This window comes from Bradysia coprophila, assembly GCF_014529535.1.
Source record: "Bradysia coprophila strain Holo2 chromosome IV unlocalized genomic scaffold, BU_Bcop_v1 contig_144, whole genome shotgun sequence".
Classification (NCBI taxonomy): Eukaryota; Metazoa; Arthropoda; class Insecta; order Diptera; family Sciaridae; genus Bradysia; species Bradysia coprophila.
Window position 1 is genome coordinate 2,321,714 of NW_023503373.1, and position 23,174 is coordinate 2,344,887.

The 23,174-nt window shown below is 38.2% G+C and overlaps 6 protein-coding genes across 10 annotated transcripts; 4 read left to right on the forward strand and 2 right to left on the reverse strand.

Annotated features, from left to right (window-relative positions):
• Positions 1-1,570: 1,570 nt before the first annotated feature.
• On the forward strand, positions 1,571-3,092 carry LOC119071254 (L-galactose dehydrogenase-like). The gene is made up of 2 exons (XM_037176098.1): positions 1,571-2,879; positions 2,938-3,092. The coding sequence occupies exons 1-2, from the start codon at positions 1,906-1,908 to the stop codon at positions 3,020-3,022; spliced, it is 1,059 nt and encodes a 352-aa protein (XP_037031993.1). The 5' UTR covers positions 1,571-1,905; the 3' UTR covers positions 3,023-3,092.
• A 1,906-nt stretch (positions 3,093-4,998) lies between these two features.
• Positions 4,999-9,949, forward strand: LOC119071147 (solute carrier family 12 member 9). Of its 2 annotated transcripts, none has more exons than XM_037175875.1 (13): positions 4,999-5,179; positions 5,282-5,565; positions 5,631-5,765; positions 5,871-6,128; positions 6,198-6,277; positions 6,345-6,480; positions 6,564-6,632; positions 6,702-7,794; positions 7,852-8,068; positions 8,130-8,290; positions 8,352-8,582; positions 8,647-8,800; positions 8,865-9,949. In XM_037175875.1, exons 2-13 carry the CDS (start codon positions 5,295-5,297, stop codon positions 8,907-8,909), a joined length of 2,850 nt encoding a protein of 949 aa, XP_037031770.1. In that variant the 5' UTR covers positions 4,999-5,179; positions 5,282-5,294; the 3' UTR covers positions 8,910-9,949. The 2 variants fall into 2 exon arrangements, with proteins under 2 accessions (XP_037031770.1, XP_037031771.1); XM_037175876.1 differs by having other exon boundaries at positions 8,361-8,582.
• A 2,316-nt stretch (positions 9,950-12,265) lies between these two features.
• On the forward strand, positions 12,266-14,943 carry LOC119071198 (UDP-glycosyltransferase UGT5). Its single transcript, XM_037175984.1, has 8 exons — positions 12,266-12,798; positions 12,860-13,146; positions 13,210-13,404; positions 13,472-13,644; positions 13,710-13,793; positions 13,857-14,051; positions 14,108-14,417; positions 14,482-14,943. Exons 1-8 carry the CDS (start codon positions 12,646-12,648, stop codon positions 14,702-14,704), a joined length of 1,620 nt encoding a protein of 539 aa, XP_037031879.1. The 5' UTR covers positions 12,266-12,645; the 3' UTR covers positions 14,705-14,943.
• On the reverse strand, positions 14,930-17,963 carry LOC119071156 (general transcription and DNA repair factor IIH helicase subunit XPD). The gene is made up of 10 exons (XM_037175907.1): positions 17,873-17,963; positions 17,717-17,816; positions 17,042-17,657; positions 16,889-16,985; positions 16,700-16,833; positions 16,176-16,621; positions 16,031-16,114; positions 15,692-15,970; positions 15,338-15,585; positions 14,930-15,271 (listed from the first exon to the last, which is right to left on the reverse strand). Exons 1-10 carry the CDS (start codon positions 17,875-17,877, stop codon positions 14,965-14,967), a joined length of 2,316 nt encoding a protein of 771 aa, XP_037031802.1. The 5' UTR covers positions 17,878-17,963; the 3' UTR covers positions 14,930-14,964.
• A 260-nt stretch (positions 17,964-18,223) lies between these two features.
• On the forward strand, positions 18,224-20,370 carry LOC119071311 (protein DPCD). Its single transcript, XM_037176190.1, has 4 exons — positions 18,224-18,431; positions 18,503-18,846; positions 18,916-19,152; positions 20,213-20,370. Exons 2-4 carry the CDS (start codon positions 18,580-18,582, stop codon positions 20,339-20,341), a joined length of 633 nt encoding a protein of 210 aa, XP_037032085.1. The 5' UTR covers positions 18,224-18,431; positions 18,503-18,579; the 3' UTR covers positions 20,342-20,370.
• LOC119071265 (sideroflexin-2) lies at positions 20,335-23,174 on the reverse strand. Of its 4 annotated transcripts, none has more exons than XM_037176123.1 (8): positions 23,040-23,173; positions 22,850-22,993; positions 22,491-22,641; positions 21,787-21,957; positions 21,363-21,714; positions 21,154-21,293; positions 21,041-21,088; positions 20,335-20,973 (listed from the first exon to the last, which is right to left on the reverse strand). In XM_037176123.1, the coding sequence occupies exons 2-8, from the start codon at positions 22,857-22,859 to the stop codon at positions 20,862-20,864; spliced, it is 984 nt and encodes a 327-aa protein (XP_037032018.1). In that variant the 5' UTR covers positions 22,860-22,993; positions 23,040-23,173; the 3' UTR covers positions 20,335-20,861. The 4 variants fall into 4 exon arrangements, with proteins under 4 accessions (XP_037032018.1, XP_037032020.1, XP_037032017.1 ...); XM_037176125.1 differs by having other exon boundaries at positions 22,846-22,993; XM_037176122.1 differs by having other exon boundaries at positions 22,850-22,970; positions 23,040-23,152.

Consider the following 23,174-nt stretch of genomic DNA (forward strand, 5'->3'; position numbering starts at 1 on the left):
GTTGCGTTTTGCAATTAGCTGTAGTCAAACGAAGTCTACCTGCATTCACTTCTGCACTTCGTAATTTAAATGCAGAACCATTTTTGATTTTAAAGCATTCATTGAAAAACAACGGTTCGAACGTCCCAATAGTACATATAATATTATACACAACGATATACGATACCATCCATTGTCGGCACAATCCTTTCAAGTTCTCAACCTCAACTTAGTAATTATTGAATTACCAAATCGGCTTATGCCTACCTATATATTATACACATATAATTTTCAGTCAAGTAAAAAATTATTATTTATAAGCAAATGCGTCTATAACTTTGAGTAAAGAATTATGAGCATTGGGCTATAACGTTAACTCAAACAAAATTGTATTTTGTGCGTCTCTTGTGCGCTAAATTAATTTACCTACGAACCGATATTTCTGTATGACTTCTCTATTGCTGTTACGACAATATACCGCATTTAAGACGAGTCATAGATTTAAAAAGAAAATCATCTCGAAAATCCCTTTTCTCACACCGCTTACAGTAGGGGAGATGGCTCGGTTGCATGCAAAAGTAAAAATTTATGATTAATCTCTGTCATTTTCACGCTTTGGTAAGCATTAAGAGACCTCAGTTTTATTATTATAATCGGTAAACCGTTGATGTATGTTCGTTCTACTAATTTTTTTTTCTCTTCTGCATTCATAGTATACAAATTTCATACGCTAGCGGATGGCTGATAAAATAACTTCCGGCGACGTGTGTTTATAATTTTCTTACTTATAGAATCGAATACCCGTATAATAATGCCTATTTCTCTGCCATTACAATGTAGAAATTGCAATTTAATGAAAACGGTTGGATGAATAGATCAAACGGAGCGCACATTTCGATTTAATATGTTAATTTAAAATAATATTTTAATTTGCGTAGAATAATTGCATTTGTTGGGCATTTTTATTGTTTGCAGGACAGAAGAAAGAGGTAGCATGAAAGTATATAAGGCGAGGCATAAGATCGAATTTATTCAACCATTTCAATGTTTAAAATGTATTTTTCCTGAACCAATAGCCTTTCGTCAATTTTCCTGTCATTTCAAGTAAAATTGATACGAATTGAATAATTGCTTGCAATCACGGGTGGTGAAAGTTATTGTGGGGTAATTGAAACGATGCGTAAGAAGATGGCTATTAAAAGAGGCATTCTAATAGTCTCACGAATGAATAAGGCTGATACAAGCGGTCAGTCATTATGTAATCTGTATATGTAATTCTCATGTGAAAAAGTATGTTTAAAATAATGAAGTAAAAGATTTTGCATCAATCATTTTGAAATATTAAGATCAAGAGAAGTAGCAGACGTAAGTAATTCTACTGGTGCTACAATGCTTTCAAAATTGTCGACTTGTAATCTAATCTAATTCATAAAATTTCTACATATCCAATCTGCTACAGTTTGGTGGTTGATCCCCCAGAAATTCGACAACCATGCCAATTCGAATTGTTTTCACTTCAGCCGAAAGATTAGATAAGACAGAAACAAAACGAGAAAATGACAAGCACCAATCCAGCTCAGAGAAGCACTAACACTCAATACTTCTCATATTGTTGTGGCGTTAAACTAATCATAGTCATTTATCACAGAAGTGTCTAAAATTGAAAAAAGGAAAATAAATTTCTTCGGTTTCAAATGTTAGCCTGTTTACGTTCTTCTTGTGATAAAAGTGTACAGATAGGTTTTTCTACTCAGCTGTGCTGTTTGCTTTGAATTAAAGTTTTTCATTCATGTTGCTTGTGTGAAAGCGTAATTGTGACGATTAAACTCCTCTTATCATTTTTTACTCACAAGTGCTTTCTTAAAAGTGATAAAAGTAGGTGTTGTCCGTGTAACGAAATTTATTGGCCTGACACAACAGCACAAGATGCCACTTCCACCGACCTTCGTCACAGGCTTTCACTATGAAGATCAAGTCAAGCGAATGGAGTACCGGCAATTAGGAGGCACACATATGATTGTATCAAAGCTGTCAATTGGTGGTGGAACATTGTGTAATGGATTGTTTGGTGATTTGAATTTTGATGAAGCTAGAGAAACGGTACATGAAGCGTTCAAGAGAGGAATCAATTACATTGATACCGCTCCATTCTATGGAATTTTTGTGGGCGAGTCTGAGACGAATGTTGGAAGGATTCTTAAGGATATACCACGTCAGGCTTACTATATCGCTACGAAAACTTGTCGATACGATCGAACGGGACCTAATCGGTTTGATTTTAGCTACGAGCGCACAATTTTGAGTATAAACGAGAGCCTTAGTCGTCTTGGTGTAGACTATATTGACCTTTATCAGCTACATGATGTAGAGTTCGCTGACAATATTGACGAAGTCATAAATGGGGCTTTCAGGGCATGTTTAGAACTAAAAAAATCTGGGAAAATTCGTGCAATCGGAATTAACGGTTACCCATTAAAAGTTTTACAAGAGGGGCTCATTAAAGGAGAAGGAAAATTTGATACTGTGCTAACATATGCCCGTTATTTAATGACTGACGATTCGTTGCTGGAATATTTGCCATTTTTCGAAGACCAAAAAGTGGGAGTGATCAACGCTGCTTTGACCGGTTGCGGACTGCTGACTAACCGTGCAACACCTACCTGGCATTCAGCTTCGAAAGAGCTGAAAGCAATTGTTGATGAAGCGTCAAGGATTTGCTGCGAGAACAATGTAGAGTTAGGTAAATTAGCCACTTATCATTGTTTGCACATTCCGAACAATACGGTCGCTACATTTCTGGTGGGAATGGAAAAAATGGAATACTTGAATCACAATATGAGCGCATATCTAGATGGGCTTACTGACAAAGAGGCTGGAATTTATGAACTGTTGATGAAGACGTAGGTTTTGAAACATGAAACAAGTCAAAAAGGCCATTAATTAACTTCACTTTTACAGAGTATTCATCCGAGTGAGGGACGAACACAAACACTGGGAAGGTGTAGAAGTTAATAACTATCGTCTTCAACGTAACAAACAGTGATGATGTTACATTCTCTTTGTTTAACGAAATAAAATGATTTGGAATTTGGTTTTTACTAACAAAAAAAATTGAAAAAGTTTATCGGTAAAATTCTTTTGGATAAATCTGGAGCCCGAACTTACAAAAAACGATTTTCTGAGCTAATTAAAACAATCAAATTTGGCGCCTGGTATGTATATTTGACACTCAGCACACAAATCTAGCTTATTTTTTTTAAATTTTCTCATTGCGTCAAAAAGCTGAGAGGTATTCTTTTGAAAAACAGCACACCGAAATCGGACGCATTTTCGAAGCTTGTGTGACAGGGTGAAAGGTGACCGAAAACTTGCACTTTTCTTACAAAAATTTCTCTAGTTACACGAGCCTTACAGGGTCGTGTGGGCCTTTAGATATGTAATCACATGTACTATTGAGCCGAATAGGGAGCTATTGGGTTTAAAATTCATCCACACTGAAATATGTGCAGTTGACATTTTCAATCGAAAAAGACTGAGAACTTACACTGTTCTTACAGAAGTTTCTCGAGGTGTACACGAAATGTACATTGTTATATAGGATGTCTTTGTAATAGTATTTTACATAACTAGGGATATAAAAGATGAAAAGTAGAGTTTTCGTGTGAATTTTGCTGATCCGAGACGAAGCCGAGGTCAATAAACACACGAAAACGAGACTTTTCATTTTTATCCCGAGTTATGTAATGGATTTTACATGCTGAGGGCTTCGAAAGAAGTGCTTGAAACATGAAAAGTACGGTTTTCGACGCATGTAGCATGTAAAGGTAATTTTATGTACTTTCGGGTCTTATGGGGTTTGGATGAATATGCGATGAAATATGGGCTCTTTAACATTTCAACTTCTATTTCATCGTAGATACATTCAAACCATATAAGACTCTATTTGGCCCAAAAGCACATAATATTACCTTTCACATGATACCTCACACGACCATGCACGTTTTGTATACCTCGAGAAATTTCTGTAAGAACAGTGTAAGCCATCGGTTGAAAACTTAACCTGCACATATGTCAGTGTGGCTGAGTTTTAAAACCAATAAGTGTCTATTCGGCTCAATAGTACATGACAACTCACACGACCCTGTAAGGCTCGTGCCACACTGGCGAAATTTTTGTAAGAAAAGTGCAAGTTTTCGATTTTTGATGACCTCTTGCTAGCCTCAAAAGCTTCGAAGAATTTTTTTGAAAGTGGTTTTGGTTTTCAAGGTCGAAGTTCTTCCTATATGAAATTCAACTAGAAAATGCGTCCGATTTCAATAGGCTGTTTTCAGAAGAAACCGAGGGGGAAACAACACGAGCGAATGGTGGGACAGTGTTAAGCGAATATTAAACGAAAAAGGCGAATAATGAGCGAATGAAGGGCGAATAATGGGGAAATAATAGGCGAATAATTGGCGAATGGACGAACGGTGGGACACGATTTTCCATTGTTGTCTCCCCCTCGGAAGAATCCATCTAAAGACGGCACTTAGTATCGACCTCTCACACCGTAGCAGTGAAGGAAATATCGCTGAAATTAAATCAAGATTTTCACTGATTCTTTTGCTTCACGTGGCCCAATGGTCCATATTTTATATTTTTTCATGTGTCGGGCTAAAAATGAGGGAATTTTGAGATTTTTCTCGAGTTTTCGACCCCTTACATGAACATTTTTTTTGAATATCTGTTTTGGACGATTGATTTTAGGTAACTTCGCGAGTTGAAGCCCGAACAGTTGTAGTTAAAAACAGATACACAAATAACTATTACAAACGACTAGCACATTACAAATTATGGACAATCTTTTAAAAAGCTTTTCTCGTATCACATTACACGTTTCATGTTGGTTAGTAGGTTTCACTTGATTAGAAATTTGAATTACAATTTCTCCGCGCCACAATATTTATATTTGCTGGGACGTGTCTTCCACAATTTAGTAACATACGAACAATACAAAGATGATTCACCCTGTGACGTTTATCGATGAACAGCTGACAGTAGTTTTGTGTACACAACTTCATTTTCAAAGAGAAAAAGAATAATATTTTTCCTCGAAAAGTTACTTATTGTGTTTGAGATGTGCGTATTTTAAAATCAATCAATTAAGCATCCAGCAAACAGCACAATAATTCTTGACCACATTTACTTTTATCGAATTTGAGTAAGTTTGAAGTGAAAGAAAAATTGGAATTAAAATTGTCGATGATAAAGTGGGTGGGTGATTGATGATTCTTATCAGATTCATTTTTCTGTTTGTATACAGCATTCTAACTGAAATGCATGCCCCTGAAGTGAATCCATTGCACAGTACAAACAACGATGTCCGTGAAAGTGAAACTGCGCCCATCGCTGGATCTGGTTTGAAAATATTCCGTCGATTCGGATCTATTCTCGGAAGCAATGTACCCAATCCGAGTGGTACATCCGATGGTTACGTCGAATTTGGTATCTCCGATGATCGATCCACCAAGACTTTGGGGACGTTTGCTGGTGTATTCAGTCCTGTGTCGCTGTCTATGTTTAGTGCGTTGCTCTTTATTCGTGTCGGTGAGTCATCCAACTTTCACACAACTTTTTTTTTACGAACTGATGTAACAGCATTTTTGTCAAAGGTTTTCTCGTTGGTAACGCCGGACTATACACAGTTCTATTGCAATTCGTAATCGCTTATTTGATCTTACTGTTTACCGTTGCGTCAGTGTGTGCTATTTCAACGAATGGTGCTGTAGAAGGAGGCGGTGTTTATTGTATCCTTGACAATGATTTCTTCTAAATGTTCGCATTCCCAAACAGTCTATTCCATTCAAATAATTAATTGTAATTTGCCTTAACAAGCGTAATTCGAATAACAGTTATGATCAGCAGAACGTTAGGACTTGAGTTTGGTGGATCGATTGGAACATTATTCTTTCTGGCAAATGTTGTTGGCTGCGCTCTGGCCATATCGGGTTGTGTGGAAGGAATAGTTGAGAACCTTGGCCCTGGTGGCTACTACGGAGATGAGGCGGGACTCATACCAGATGGGAAATGGTGGCGATTTTTGCTGTGCACATTAGTAAACACATTAATGTTGATTGTTTGTTTAGTAGGAGCGTCTATGTTCGCAAAGAGTAGGTCAATTCTGTTTAATTTAATTTGTTCCCTGAAATATCAATATTTCCGTTTCCCCATCCATTCAGTCGTTGCCGGTATTTGGGTCATAGTTGTGGCCTGCCTCTGTTCCACATACATCAGTTTCTTGGTTCAAACCGTAATTACGGTAAGTCTAAATCGTACGACAACACAAACGTTCAATATCATTTGCGAATGATGTTCTCCATTTATAGGTCACCATACCCGAAGAAAATCAATTGGTGCGAAACCAGTCGAATCCGGTACCGGTATATGTCAATTATACAGGTCTATCCGTTGACACGCTCAAGTCGAATCTGTATGAAAATTACACCTCTGACTATACCTCAGGTATGGCATTGGGTCTGGAGTGCCTTTGAAGAAGGCTTCAACTAATATTTACCTCTATGTTAACTGAAAAATTTCTTTTCCAGGTGGTAAGGAAGTGAATTTTGCAATAGTTTTCGGTGTGTTATTTTCTGGTGTGACTGGTATTATGGCTGGTGAGTGATCCGAATGCATTACTGCGCATGATGGTCATTAGATGTTGGTCTTTTGTATTTAATTTTCAGGTGCTAACATGTCTGGTGAATTGAAGAGTCCATCGCGCAGCATACCAATTGGCACACTATCGGCTGTTGCCTTCACATTCATTTGCTATCTGCTGTTATCCGTTTTAATCAGCTCGACAACTCCAAGATTTCTCCTGCAAAACGATTTCTTATTCCTAATGCCGATCAATATTTGGCCGGGTTTTGTTGCCGTGGGAATATTGACAGCAACGTTTTCAACGGGACTGAGTAATCTAATTGGATCGAGTCGCGTTTTGGAGGCACTGGCGAAGGATAAAGTTTACGGGAGGATATTGAATGTAGTGACGTATGGTACGTGGAAAGGAAACCCAGTAGCAGCTGTATTCATCAGTTGGGCTTTGGTTGAGTGCATCTTAATTATTGGATCGTTGAATATTATCGCTCAAATCAATTCAGTTTTGTTCATGCTGTCCTACATGGCAACAAATCTGGCCTGTCTGGGTATTGAACTAACCGGAGCTCCAAACTTCAGACCGTCGTTCAAGTTCTTTTCGTGGCACACGTGTTTCGTCGGACTGATCGGAACACTGATCATGATGTTTGTGATAAATCCGATTTACGCTTCACTAAGCATCATAATGTGCCTGGTGCTCGTTATTGGATTGCACATCTTTTCGTCAACATCGCAAGGACATCAATGGGGTTCGATTTCTCAAGCTCTGATGTTTCATCAAGTGCGAAAATATTTGCTAATGTTGGATTCGAGAAAAGATCACGTAAAATTCTGGCGTCCCCAAATGCTTTTGCTGGTTTCCAATCCGCGGACATGCTGTCCCTTAATAGATTTTGTCAATGATCTGAAGAAAGGTGGATTGTATGTCCTCGGTCATGTGAAAGTGGGTGACTTTAGTCAATTCGAATCGAACACCGATCCGACTGTCGACGAGTACAAAGACTGGCTGACATTAATCGATCATATGAAGGTAAAGGCTTTCGCAGAGATAACTATGGCGAAGAGTATACGCGAGGGGATTCAACATTTGATTCGCATATCTGGCATTGGTGCTATGAAGCCCAATACGATTGTACTGGGATTCTACGACGAGGAGGTGTCGAGAGACTTTTTCGAAAGGTATGTCCAACATTTTGTGATATGAAATAAAGCCATTGATGATCGTACATCTTCCAGTGAAACATCTCCTTATCAAACTAACGCATTCAATGAGGGTGGGCATCGTCTATTTCCGATACGCAGGCAAAACGATCCAAAGCCTCTGTCGCCAAGGGAATACGTAGCAATCATTGGTGATGTGCTGCGAATGAAAAAGAATATCTGCCTGTGCCGACACTTTGACCGCATGGACAAACTTCTTGTTCACCGTTCAAATCACATAAAATACATCGACGTAAGTTGTTGTTGATGATGTATACTATCCCCACGATGCTAATGGAGTGTCTACATTTCAGGTGTGGCCAATTAACGTTTTTGATCCGAAAAATGACAATCCGTTCGATGTCGTTTCCATGTTTATGATGCAATTGGGATGCATTATAAACATGTTACCGTCGTGGAAGCGCTTGCATATGCGCGTATTTTTATGTGAATCTGATGACATTGACACCAGCAGGTAAAATCTAGCACAGAAATCGTTAATTGAACATCGACATCAAAGTGTTAATTTCATGCAGCAATTTCAGTGTAAACAGCATCCAATTCGAGAAGCCAGCCGAATACAAACTGAATCAAATGTTGAAACTGTTACGAATCAGTGCGACAATTCACCAGATTCCAGAGTGGTCGAAAAACGAGGAAATCATGCGAAACAGCGGAGCTTTACAGCAATTTACAAATATTCCGGAATATGATAGCGTTTCGGTTACGGATGAAAATAAGAATCGCTCGAAATTGTATATGCAAAGGTAAGCCAGGCGATTTTTCTCAGTCTACTTCTGCAATGTAGTTCAAATTGTCACTTTCGAGCAGAGTCAATCAAATGTTACGTGAACGATCGGATCAAACGGCAGCAATATTCATTTACCTGCCCAAGCCTCCGCGCATCGACTCACCGAATTGGACGGAAACCAGTGTACAATACTTGGAGCTTTTAACAGAATTGACAGCCGATTTACCACCCACGGTAAGTGATGAGCACGATGCTGTTTCATCGTTCACACACTCAAACATATTTCGAATTTATCCAGGTACTTGTTCACGGCGTTAGTGCTGTTATATCGACAAACCTATAAGGAACAGGATTTACTGGGAATTGTTATTAAATGGATGCGGGTGAAAATCGGGCCTCAGTATTTTTTATGAAATTAAAGAAGAGAAAATATATTTTTAGACAAAATTTTCCTTTTTTAAGATGTAAGCAAAACGTGATATTTAATCGAGTATACAAAAGACAAACTGATGAAATATTTATATTTTACTTTTTAAATCGAAATTGTTTGACACGGCAGCCACATGGCACAGTGTTATCCAGTTATATATTTTCAAAATCTCGTTTTATTCGCAAGAGCCCATGGAAATGATTCATTACCTAGTGACAGTTGCGATAATGGACCACATGGAAACGATTCATTACCAAATGGCATTTACTGTAATTTTCATTTCCGCGAGGCTTCGTGACTAAAACAACTTAGCGAATAATTGTTTTCACATTTTTATTTTGACTATACCGAGCAAGAAAAACGTTCTATTACGGGAAGACTTACCCTCAGTTTTGCTATGGTACATGTTGACATGAGCGAGAACTCAGTTGGTAAGTTAAAAGTTGGTCGAAATAAAAGGGAACGATTACCATCCACTCGTTCGTGCCGGTCATTTATCAAATTTTCTATTCGTTCGGCTAATGGGATCCTTAACCTACAAACTTCCCACTCGTCAAAATAAAAATGTCCAAATAAGAAACGTAATCAAACTTCCATTTAAGACCTAATGAAGAACTAATTATATCACTGAAATCTTAAAATCATAGACTAAGCAAAGTTTAAACTTAATGTTAGCAAAATATAGTTGTGTTGTAAACTATGTTGTGTCCGTTTAACCTGATGGTGCACGAGTATAAAATATTGCAAATGAATAATTTAATTTTAACAGCAGGCGAATTAAGTTTAAACATTCAACACTTAAATGTACTTTCAGGAATTTAATTTAATATTCTAAATTAATGACAAACATGACACTATTTACCAGAGAGAATTTACAGGTTTTCGTAACATTAAAAAAGCTCTGTTAACTTTACATTCTATTAGCGCAATAAAAGCTTAATCGTTTAAATTAATCGGCGTTTCCGTCCCGCAATATATTTTCCATATATTAACACTATCTGCATGACCTTGCAATAGTGTAAAAATGAAAGACAGTGTACCATGACTGTCGTCATTTATTACTCTACTTGACATAAGCAAATTCAATTGGTGTATGGTCGACTATCAGCCTATCCACAACGTCTTGAACTTCCATTCCTTGAATCCAGGCGTCTTATTGCTGACATTTCAGTTCGTTCCACTAAGCAGGAAAGGAATTACGGCATCAATTTTTTTATTCTTAATTCTATCAAGACTACCTCACAGAGAAAAATTGACCATTTCACTGAAAGATGTCGCTGCAACAAAGCCAATGTCAACAGAAAAATAATAATCTCTTATAGGTTTCTTCCAAGGCCAACACAACCTCACTTTGAAGTTTTAACGAACAAATTTGTTTAAGATGCGGTTATGTTTGCTTCTGTGGATGACGGTCGGTTATTTTCGGCCTGTCAAAATTCGTTTTTACCGTACGATGGAAGAAACCTATGCCGTATCATGATAAATAAAAGTATCTCGGACTCTGATAATTTACTCATCTTGATACAAGGTAGCAAATTACTTCCCTTGTATGGTAGCATTACTATGGATGAGCCCAACTTCAAAGATTTTAGACACGGGAAGATCGTATTGAACGGTACTTCTTGTCCGAGGTTACAACTTTCGATGTTTAGCGATTTCAATTTCTCGAATGGTTTTTGTACACTTCCGAAAGGGAATGACCTTACCGATTCACTGATTGTAAGTTTAAGTAGCGTTCTAATATTGGTTCTGTCTGTTAGGAGGCCTAAATTCAAAATCCTGCCAATTAACGTACAAATTTGTTATTAAGTGGACAAAGTTTCGTAAAATTTTCAGTGCATAGAATTCCCGCATGATGAAAATGTCCGGTTAGTTAGCTTAGTTTGGTTTTCCAAAAATTCTTAGCAAATCTTCCATAATTGAGTAATTTCGTAGAAAATCTATAGAAATCTTCAAGAAAATACTCGAAATCATAGAAAATCCTTAAAAACGGTCAAGAAAATCAAATATAGAGAAGAAAATCATTGAAAATGTAAAAAAATCCCTGAAATACATCCAGATCCAGAATAATCAATAAAAACTACCACCTTGGAAAACAATAGGAAAATTCTTGAAATTTCTCGAAAATGACGGTCTCTTTGAAAACCCTTCGTCAACGAAATTTACAGATTTCCACCTACCGTTGGAACAGGGCTCAAGAGGAAATACCAGATTCACACATTGCTATGGATGGAGACTCTCACAAAATTGCTGAATGAATTCGGTTCAATTTTCTTGCCTTGATTGGTTTTTGGAATTAGATTACGTCAATAATCTCAACAGAATCGAATTAGTGGTTTATTCATTTCCATAAACCTAAATTTGTATCAGAATATTAAAAATATTCCATGGAGTGGATTCTATTCTTAAGAAAAGTTACCGTAATCTATTTATCCAGAACCGGTGGAACTGGCCTGGAGAAAGATAACTTAGTTTAGTAAACTTAAACTAAATTAATCTCACAATAAACACAAAACAAAAATTATTTTCATGATTTCATCTAACTTCTTCAAATCGCCTCCGAACGTTCCCATTATACAAGCGGCGTTGGAACGTTGAAGTGCAATGATGACGATTCTTTGTTTCAAGTACATCTTCAATTTCTTTTCGGTCGCAACTTTCCTAAAACGTTAATGAATTGATCTGCTTCAGTAGACCATGGTCCTAGGTCCCCATGGTCTATTGCAAATGGAATGATTATAATGTAATTGTCTTCTATTACATAGTTTCTTATATTTTCCCAATTTGAAGTTTCCTGCCTTATTTGCAACTCGACCGGGCGGTTTGCTTGACAAATGTACATAGATATGATGGGCCAGAGTATCAGTATTAGTAGTAATCTTAATAAAACTATCTATGAATGAACTCTTGCGACAGATTTATTTATTCCGGACGGTTGACACTACACAAGTATAATTATCGTGTCTACTACTTCAATTGTTTTACTAAGTAAATATTTTCCATAGATTGGTTACAAGAATCTTTTACGTTATCGGTTTTGATTTGAATTTTGTCATATAAGATAACATTAGACAGAGTTTGTCGCTTAGTTTTGTCGTCGCAGTCGATAACGGATGGATATCATTGTTTCGTCGCTTCTCTAATAAAACTTTTACTCAATGGTAATAACAATATCTATGTCTATCTTTAATGAAGAGCAAATTGTGAATGGAGTCCATGGAGTCTAATCAGTGAATGAGATACAATGACATAAAGAGAGAGTCTATAAAAATGTCATTCTGTGACATTTAAATACATAAGTTCACCTATAGTGTTCGTCTTTCTTTTAAAAGTAAACCAAAAACACCGGACATGGAACCTTTAATTGGATTACAAATGTGAAACTCGGGCAAAAGGAATGCATTCAACTAACTTAGTTCAAGTAGAGAATTTCTGAATTGTGTGCGGTGTCTAATAAGTACAAATACATTACTTAATAACATCGTTTCGAGTGGTGTCGCTGAATCCGATAAATCAAAATTTGGAGTTCGTTATCAGTACCTATGCATAGATAAGTCCGGGTCAATTATTACTTTTGAATAGAGGTAATGAGATTCAATTGGAATACGACACGTAAACGAAGTCGTTCTGTGGAATTCTGGACCGAAAAATGGCAAATATCCGAATTTTTTTGTTGACATTGATGTGCTCAGTGCATCTGATTGACGGTGCAAAAATACTGGCTGTGTTTCCAAGCGATGTGAAATCACATTTTACTTTGGGAAAGGTTGTGCTTACTGAACTGGCCGACCGTGGACATGAGGTGTGAATAATCTGGTCTTCTCAATTACAATTTTGAATTTATCTCGAGCCAACTATTACAGATCACCTTCTTCAGTCAATTCACAATGCGTGAAAAACATGAAAACATATCCGAAATCAGAATAGCTGGCGTGAAAGAAGCTTTGATAAAGAAAGGATTGGAGGAAGAAAATCACCTCACGGCTCGCTATGAACGATCGAAGATTGATTCATTGACTAATCTAATCAACAGAGGCACAGCTTTAGTGGAATATACGCTGGATTATCCAGTCTTACTGGATATTATGCAGAACAAAGACGATTATGACCTGCTGATAATCGACATGTACTTAACGGATGCACTGCTGGGGTAATTGTTATGGGAATACTGTGACTAAGAGTTCCGTTACATCAATGCATTGCAATCGTTTAGGTTATCGTATTACTTGGACATTCCTAGTGTGGTATTGTGTTCATCCGGCACGAATAAATGGGCAAATGAAATGGTTGGTAATCCTCACAATCCGGCGTACAATCCAAACATTTTTTTGGGTTTCACAGATAAAATGTCTATCAAACAACGACTTGTAAATTCACTCGTTTCTGCTTTTGAGAAAATAACGTATAAGTAAGTATAGCAGAACTATGCCCAGCATCAGCATTGATCATTCTGAAATTATTTTCACCATTCCCAGTTATATGTACTTGCCAGCTCAAGATATGGTTTACCAACGGGTTTTTAAATCATTCCTTCCTGACCGAAGTCTTCCTCCTTTGATCGATCTGATACATAACGTAAGCCTTGTACTTGTTAATACGCATCCGATATTCCAATATCCAAGAGCAATCGTACCGAATATGGTTCAAGGTATGATTGTTATAGCTTTCGCATTGTTACAATTAATTGTTAACGAACAAAATGACTGATTTTAGTGGGTGGATTACACATACTGCAAAGTGACAAATCCGAAACGATTGCCCAAGAGATATTTGACTATGTTCAGGCAGCGCCTGAGGGTAAGTAACACTGTTTTACATTTGCAAACAGAGAAAGAAAATTCATCCAAAAAAAATTCCCAGGCGTCATCTATGTTAGTCTTGGAAGTCAAGTAAAATCCCATGATTTACCGGTCGAACAGATATCGGCCCTGGTAAAAGTGTTCGCGGGTTACATGGGTAAAATGAGAATCATATGGAAATGGGAAAATGCTACTCTAATCGACCATCCACACAATGTGATTGTTGGACCAACCGTTCCCCAGCAAGCACTTCTCGGTATTTATTTAGAATTTTGTTTTTACTTGATCACCTGTTCACGGTCTGGCTTTCAGCTCATGACAATGTTAAATTGTTTATAACAAACGGTGGACTGTTGAGTCTTATGGAAGCGGTCTATTTCGAGAAGCCGGTAATTGTGCTTCCGATATTCGGTGATCAGGACTTTAATGCGGCTCAAGTCGAAAGTAACGGATATGGACGGGTGCTCAGTCTACAGAATATAACCGAAGATTCCATTCAGGAGGCCATCACTGATGTTTTAACAAATGAACAATATTTGGACAATGTGAAGCGCCTAAGTAAACTGTTCAAAGACAATCCGATCGATCCGCTTGAGTATGCCGTTTATTCGATAGAATATGTGTAAGAATGAAGCCGATAGCATGGGAACCGCTGAGGTCGAATGTATTTTTCATATCTTTTGCAGAATGAGAACGAATGGGGCGAAACATTTACGTTCAGCAGCACTGGATTTGTCCATGTGGAGCCAGAGCCTAATCGATGTGTCATTCATCATTGCCATTGGAATTTTGCTCATTCTAGGTGTGCCTTCGATAATCATTTCTAATTTGCTAAAGAAAAACAATGCAACGCCGAAAGTAACCCCATCGAGAAGTGCATCGATAAAGAAGAATAAGAAGAAACAGTAAATAGGATTTGACCGGACGAATAATTACATTTTAAGTGCACGGGTTAATGGATTGTTTACACGTTGGGAATTCTGGACAATACCAATACCGGTGTATAAAGTGCCATTTTATAACAGTAATTGTGTTGTGTAGGGTTGTTTGTTTACTTTTATCTAGATCGACATTACAATTTGAATGGAATACATGTGATATTTTCGGGTGTTAAGAGTGATATTACACGTTCAGTCATTTTAATGTAACAAAAAAATTTTATTTTCACCTTACATCATCTCATCATCATTTTCGTCATTCACTTCCTTCTCCTTCGCTTCTTTCGCTAATTTTTCCCTTTCCATAGCCTGCAGCTGTTGAATGGTCAGCAAACTCACTCCCAACTGATCTTCCCTGGTAAAGGGTTGAGCCATGTGTCGCAACCATCGCCTTGCGATTTGCATAGCCTCTTCTGTGCTTAAATTACAGTAATTGTCGGTAAGATGCTCTTGGATCCACTTCGGAAGCTTGGTTCTTTTATCCTGACGTGAGAACCGCTTATCAGCGAATATCATAATACCGTAGTCGGTCTTTCCGCTAACGAAGCAACAGTCAAAATTATCGTCAGGCAATGGCAAAAAAATTAAAAAGAAAATAATTTACCGAATGGCACGTCCCACACATTGAGACGCGTGACGAATTGCATCAAAAGTGAGGAAGTCGTTCTCGCGAATTTGAAATTGATCGCGAAGATATTCTAGACGAGCCTTCAGAATGCGTGACTGCGTGTAAACGTATGGAATACCGAACATGAGTACCGCTCTACCCAAATGATGATCGAAATCGACACCTTCGGAGACTTTCCCACGAGCCACAGCCAACAGTACGGCACCACGGCCACAATCGCATGCCTGTAGTGATAAGAAAGAGATGTTTTTAGTGCAAACAATCACTCACGAAGAAGGAACAAAGCGGGAAGGTACGTTCCACTCTACTTCGATGTGAAACAGAACTCACCTTAATATAGTTCATCAAGGCGTAGGACGTTTCAGCGTTATCTTGCGTTTCAATAAACAGCAACTTGTATCGCAGTAACGTATCGACAATGCCTTGATCATACCACGACGCCACCACAGACTCCAAGTACAAATACGATGTGAAAAAGCATACGATTCCATCGGGTACACATTTAGCCGTTTCGACGAGTAGCTGCCCGTAATTTCGTATGACCGCTGTGTCATCTCTTGTTTCGAATTTAGAGGAGATGGCCACTTGATCGTTACCTTTAGACACAATCTGCAAACAACAGTGTCAGGTGATGTCTTTAAATGATTTAGATTTTCGTTAAGATAATACCATTGGCAGTAAGCATGGTCTCGCCAGGGTCATGGTTAGTGATGTCATTATAACTGGATCAAAATCTAAGATTTTTGGATACATCTGAAAAGTGAATCGAAATTTATTGGACACAAATCGTCACGGTTTCATTTTCCAATTTTACCTCCATGGGCGACAGGGTTCCCGACGTAATAACCACACTTTGAAAACGATTGAATATAGGCTTCATGGCTATCGACGAGTCCAGACAGCTGAAATGGAGTACAGGATTTGCGACTGTTGGTGTTTTATCGTCGAACGGTTCGACGATTACTGTGAATCCTTTGGTGTATGTCGATATCAGCGTAGCAAAATGGGTGATCACGACCAAGCCACCATATTCGGTCATGTCGGTGATTTCCAACGTTCGCAATAGTGAAGCCAAGCGTTCGGCACAAAATCGTAATGGCTTACGCTCGATGCACACTTTTTGTTGGACATCTTTCAGGAAACCAGCTGGAGATTCTTGCACCACATGCTGCACTCTTAACCGAAATTTTATATATTCCACGAAGCGACGGAGAAAGCTTAGAAAATGATCAGCTGTGCGAATGTTGCCGGGAATCGCACCTAAGAACGGAGAATCAGAATTTAAGATTGGTTCTATTTGTGGGAATCATAATTCCTTTGTTTGTCGACGGATCATACCCTGCAAAATATCATCCGGTAAAATAGGATTAGCCAACACCAGATCCGCATCTCTGTTAGCACTTGCTTGCCGCAGACCTTGCACCATATTTTGATATTCCTCGTTTAAGCGATTGGTGTCGTAGTCCTTCATTCTATTCAGGGAAAATTGTCAATATTTTGGCGAGTAGAATGATTCAATTCACTTACTCTTGCACCAAAGTATCTAATTTTCCCAGCGCAGTGGTACACTTTTCCATTGTTCGTCGGTTTATTTTCACACTCATTGAGTCAATGCAAACATTATCTGAAAAGATGGAAATTACATTGTCCTGTCCAGCGTGTCTAAATGCTGTCTTTTACCAATATTGTGCGCCTCATCGAACACTACGACAACTTCCTTCTGTAACTGCTTGGAAACCACCTCCGCTATCTTCGGATCGAGCAAATAATGGTAACTGTAGACGATGATGCTCGCATTATTAATGGCAAATCGTGTCAGAAAATAAGGACACCAGTTCCTCTCTCGACCGTATTGCTTCAAATCATCCAAATTATAGATGCCCGGTGGAAGAAACGATTCTCTCCCTTCAATATCAAAACCTTCATAGTACTGGCAAACCGGCGTCGTACTATCGGCCTGATGTCGTTCTCGGACATAGCTGGCGGTCAAACCATAGCATTTAGCGTCAACGGCCTTGCCTTCTCGTTCCTTACTCACTTCCGAGTGAACGCACATATTCTTTCGCGAACTAAGCACCAGGCCTACCATATCCGCTGTTTTGGTACTGCCGCTCTTTTCATAGTAGCTCATCAGATGTTTCAGTTCGGCGATAACTTTTTCGATTTCCGGTACTGTTCGAGAGCAATAAATCAGCTTTCGGACGATGTGCGGATTTTCGATCATGTAGGCAACAACAAGCGATAGAAGTGTTGTTGTTTTGCCAGTACCCGAGGGCATTTCAAGCAGACAGTGACCCTACGAAATGAACATGAAACTTGGATGCAATTTCCCAAACGATTTGCGTTGATTATTACCTTTGCATCGAATGTTCGTTTCAGCTCTAACATATATGAAAACTGCTCCGGATAAATGTACTCGTACGGGAAATAAACAAGAAGTCCATCGACGTTGATTCTGCGGAAGATTTGGAATGTTAAACATCAGTTGTGCACTTCGTTTAAGAGATTTACTTCATTTTTCCACTTTGTTTTGGAAACTACATAAAAAACAACCGGCTTGAGTGAATGACAGATCCAAACTGTTTTTTAAGAACTTGAAGTACTGATGGCAATAGTACAAGATGTTCTTAAGATGTACGTCTACCATGTGTGTAAGGTGTGTATTAAGCGAATCAACATGAACAAATAGTTTGATATAGACGTGTGTAGACCGTACCTTAAGTTATTGGCTAAGCTTACCTGTTTGCCGACACTAAACTTTGAGTTAATTTTGCTCTAGGTAAAGCCCGCACAACCAAATTTTGAAATTTTGTTCTACTACTTTTAGTCGACCTCAACTACTCCGAAATTTCGTTTTGCACAAATGTCAACGACTATTTTGAGGTTACGCAAGTTTTAGTTTGCAAACAAACGGATCACACGAATTTTGATGACCTTTTTAATAAAATAAATTCAATTTGTGTGTTAGACTTATCTCTGTGTACAGTAACAGGATTGTTGGGTTATTCATTTCAGTGACACTCAGCTACAATCATTTCAATTTTCTGTCGATTCATCTCATAATTGACAAGTAAAAATTTCAACAAACGAAGTAAACAACTCCATATGTTGCTAAGCAACAAAACTTCCTGTTTATTATAGCTTGCAAACGGTCCCACCGGAAAACCCTCTCACATCACAGCTTCATACCAAAAATTGTAACGAAATCACCGTCAACAATGTCGTTTGTCAATTGGTTAAACCAAATAAAAAATGCCGAAAAGTCGTCAGCGATCAGTGGAAAATGTCGTAAGGTCCACTATAAATTCATTGACGGTCAAGAAATGGTCGAGGAGTACAGCATGGACACTGGTGTGCTTCAACGACGTGCCTGGAAACGGGAAAAAGCGTTGGGCGGAGAACCAGATTGGGAAATAGAACTGGGCGACCTCGTTCGCAGCTTAAACAGTGAAGACAAGTTTGTTGTAAGGGAGTCTGTAACAGAGGTTAGGTTGAAGGTCATTGACACATGTGGATGGGGTTGAAACGATTTTCTTTTCTTTTTTTCATATCAGCCGGTGTTAACGAAACGATTAACAAAAAGCAGCCTCGAATGGCGAATTCGCAATTTACCCTATCCGATTGAAACGTATTCCGTTACGGCCAGTCCAGATGATTGTTCAATTACTGTTAGAACTACGAATAAGAAATATTTCAAGAAAATACAGATACCTGAACTGACACGGTGTGAATTGCTGCCCAGCCAAGAACTGATCTCAATACAGCATCGGCATAACACGTTGATCATAACGGTAAGTCCTTTGTTCATTTCGATGGCAAACAGCATATAACCTGAGTTTCTTACATTGTCGTTCATAAAGCGATGGGTATCGCACTTCTTTGACTGAATCGTATGGTCCATGTCATGTTTCAACCCATATAACGGGCATGGAAATAATGCGGTAACCGAGTGACCGGACATTTTCTTGTAAAAAATTTGGTTACCGTACCGGGAAATCGAGCCTTCGCTGAACACTGGGAAATGTATGGACCGGAAAGTTAGTTTTAAGTTTTTCGCTACCGTTATTATGACTCGGTTACAGGGAAGAAAACATTGTTTCCATGTCCACCGTACAATTTATTCAAATTTGGTTGAGGAAATGCGGAGCCCCTCGTCAATCGCGAAACTCGTCATAAAGTACATGTGTCATGTCGCGCAGAAATAAACATTCTTCAGTCCAGTCACACAAAAATGTGTCAAAGTTTTATAAAGTGTATCGACTGACCCTTTATCTTCGTCTGAGTGCGACATACTTTATGAGTGGCTCCTTTCTTAATCTTCTAAGCTGCTATATGCAGACGAAAATTTTCGAACCTCAAAAAGGGTCTAGTTGTGTCGACGATTTGTTGAATCACTTCAGGATTAGGACTACAGACATTTTGTCCTCGTTATTTCCCTGTTTCGTTGAAACCTACCTTGTCATATTGTCCTCTTTTCTTCTGCATTTCTCCTATATGTTAAACTAGCTACACATTGTGTCAATACTACACTTACCGTCATAGGTCTCATACGATTTTTGATGTTCATTTTACCTTTCTTTTGGTGATTTTGGTTTAATAATTAAGTCGATTGTGCACTCATGTCGTATCCTGGTAACCTAGTCATTGGATTTTTTTAAAACCAGGAAATCCACCGGAATATGTTTGACTGCGAAGTCACTTTTACTTTTTGTGTTAACTCGGATACCGGGAAGAAAACATTATTTCCATGCCTCTCTCTCTCTCTCTCTGTCTCATTTCATTTCTCAAATTGGTTAAGATGAGCTTCTACATAGCGCAGCAATGTACTTATCAAAATTACAACTTTTATAGTACAAAAAACCACAACTGCTGTTGGATATGGAGGTGGCGATTCTAATGGTGCTCAAGTCCGTCCACACCGAAACTGATGACTACGACGAATCAGATACTTTGTTAAAACAATTGTTGGGAGATGAATAAATTTGTGCTTTTAACTTCTTTATTGTCAACATCGTAAGTTTTCTTTAATTTTACTAATTACATCCGACGAAGGCTTTGAATAAAATCATATCAAAAATCGTAAATTAAAAAAAAAAGGTTTTGGCCGTTCCGGTCAATCGTACACCTAACATTTAAATAAATAAAATTTGACCCGAACACCGAGAATTAAGAGAAATGCATTCGATCAATGAAAATGCGAAAATGGACCGAGAGCATGAGTGCATATCATGAGGTTTGAAAATTATACCACTTTACTACGTCTACAGCGTGTGACGGCTGAAATTTGAAATATACGTAAGGTATGTCCTCGTTAGTGTCTTTGAATCAGGTTTTTGTAAATATCAATTCATGCATTCACGGGATGAAGGTCTGATATGAACACAGCCTCTCGGCCCTAAAATATTGCTTCGTTAAAAAAAATAAAATTCATTGTAGCCCCATAGCCTCTCAAACGTCACTAAAATTTAAATCAATTCCATTGTTTACGCTGACAACCTTCCTACAGCCCTTTGTTGAAGTAAACTTTTTCGGGTAGATTTTTGCCATGCTTCTTTTGCATTTCGCCGTATAATTCGCTGTCGAAGCGTTGTATCGTCGACATGTTGATCGAACTACGAGACAGAAAATTCGTTTTACAAAGAAAATATCTTCGATTCAGACGTGAAATTGTTCAATTACCATCTTTGTGGAAATATACTGCAAGCAGTAGGTACCATGAATATCAAACTGTAAAGAGAAATTATGAATGGCATTAGGGTTGGTCATGTTGGTTAATACGAATTCAATCTTACAATCCACCAACGGCTAATACTTGGAAAGGTGCATGCAGAATTTGTAGCCTCCTGAACCAATTAATGCGCTCCAGTTTCTCCATTAATATCGGTAGAAGTAGCATACCTGGTGCTGCCATCAATACTCGGCTAAATACAACCTATTTCGCGCGAAGGTAGACAATATTCCCTTGAATGTTGCTTCAAAAAATGTAATCTACCCTTTATACCTGTGAGATCCCTTTGACTGCCGCAACACGACTTTTACCAACGACATTGTTATCGTCATCAACGACATCAACACCCTGAGTTAGTTCATTTTGACGCATCAACGGTATATTGACGCAATTCGCTGCTGCTACGGCTGCAAATGGTACGTAACGTAGCATTAAGGCTCCAGCTCGTTTCTGCCAAAAACTTTTGCATCCGATGGCAGCAACTAATGCACTGGTTGTAGCCGAAACGTACGATACTCCCAATTGAGTAACCGAAACGGGCGAATTGGCATTACGATTGGTGTAATTGACCAAAGCGTTGAATGACTGATTTACGAATTGCCAGAAAACAACGGCCGGTACTGTTCTGTTGGTTGTTTTGAATTGAAATCAAAACGTTCTTCCAATTTGCATCGGTTAATTAAGACATGTGACTCACCGGTAAAACTGAAGCATAGCTCCAGTAATGATCATTCCACCAGGTACTTGAAAGCTCATACGACCGAATACATTTTGTAGTTCGCCGGAATCGGGGTGAAATGCGGACGAGTAGAGTTTCTTGGCGTAAATGATTTGGTCTCTGGTTACATCGGACGGTTCTTTTCCGAGTCTGTGAGTTGAGAGATATCATAAGAAGGTTGAGTAACTTCTTAGTTATTTGTTCACCAAGGCAAAAAGGAGTTGGAAATTGCATTTTGAGTGCGTTGTTACCAGAGGAAATTCAATTTCCAACCTTTTTCCGAGACAAACAGGATTCAGTTTTCACAACAAACGAGTTCAAAGTTTCAGCAGAAGGCAGAAAATACCTATGATCTCGCCTGCGTTGTGAAAAATATTTTGTGAGAATTTTATTGATCCGAGACAAAACTGAGGACGAAAACGTCAATTTTCGTTTTTATCTTGAGTCATAAAAAGGATTTTACGCGCTGAGAGCGTTGAAAAAAGTGCTTGAATTATAGAAAGTACTATCTTCGACTCATCTAAAATCTCTCATAACAACATTACAGTTATAACAAATCTTATCAGTTGTTGTGATCAGACGTTATGTGCACACAAAGTGCAACCATACGCTATGATGCTAATCAAGACGTACATATTTGAACAGTTAAAAGTGTTGATTTCATTTTTATTTGATCTACTCACCGATATTGTTCGACTAGCTTCTTAGCTTTATGCAAATCATCTTCGGACGTTAATACCGTTCGCGGGTCTGTCATGAAAGCGAAATGCTTGAACCGGCCAACAAACGTACTTTGGTCCCATAGTGGCGCATCGATATCGATTCGGGCGTCTTCTAATTCGAAAGATATAAACTGTAAATGTTGGAACACTTTCGATCATAAAAACCGAAATTAGATGAGTTCTGGTATAGCCGTCCGTAGACCAAAACCAATAAAAATTTTATTAAACAAAAGTCAGATGATTTCACGGTCATTGACAACATTTTTTGGCTATACCTGACTCTTATGTAACATTATGAAAACAATTGTTATGAAACTCACTTTTTTCCATTTTTCCTTGCTGATTTTACAGCACACAACGGAAGAGTATTATTGATTTTACCCAAATTTGGATGTTCCAATTCAGACCAGTTTTACGATAGTTGTCCTACTTTTTTCAACACTGTAGAAAGATCATTCATGCAACTAATCATTGTGTGATAAGTGAATGAACAAATATTTAATTGTTTACCATTTGGACAGACGAGGTGAAATTATTAATAACTTTTTTGTTTGAACTAAGGAATTTCTATATGAAGCAATATTATATCTGCCTCACTGCCGTATATTTGTCGTACTGTATGGTTTGAAAACAGTTGAGTTTGAA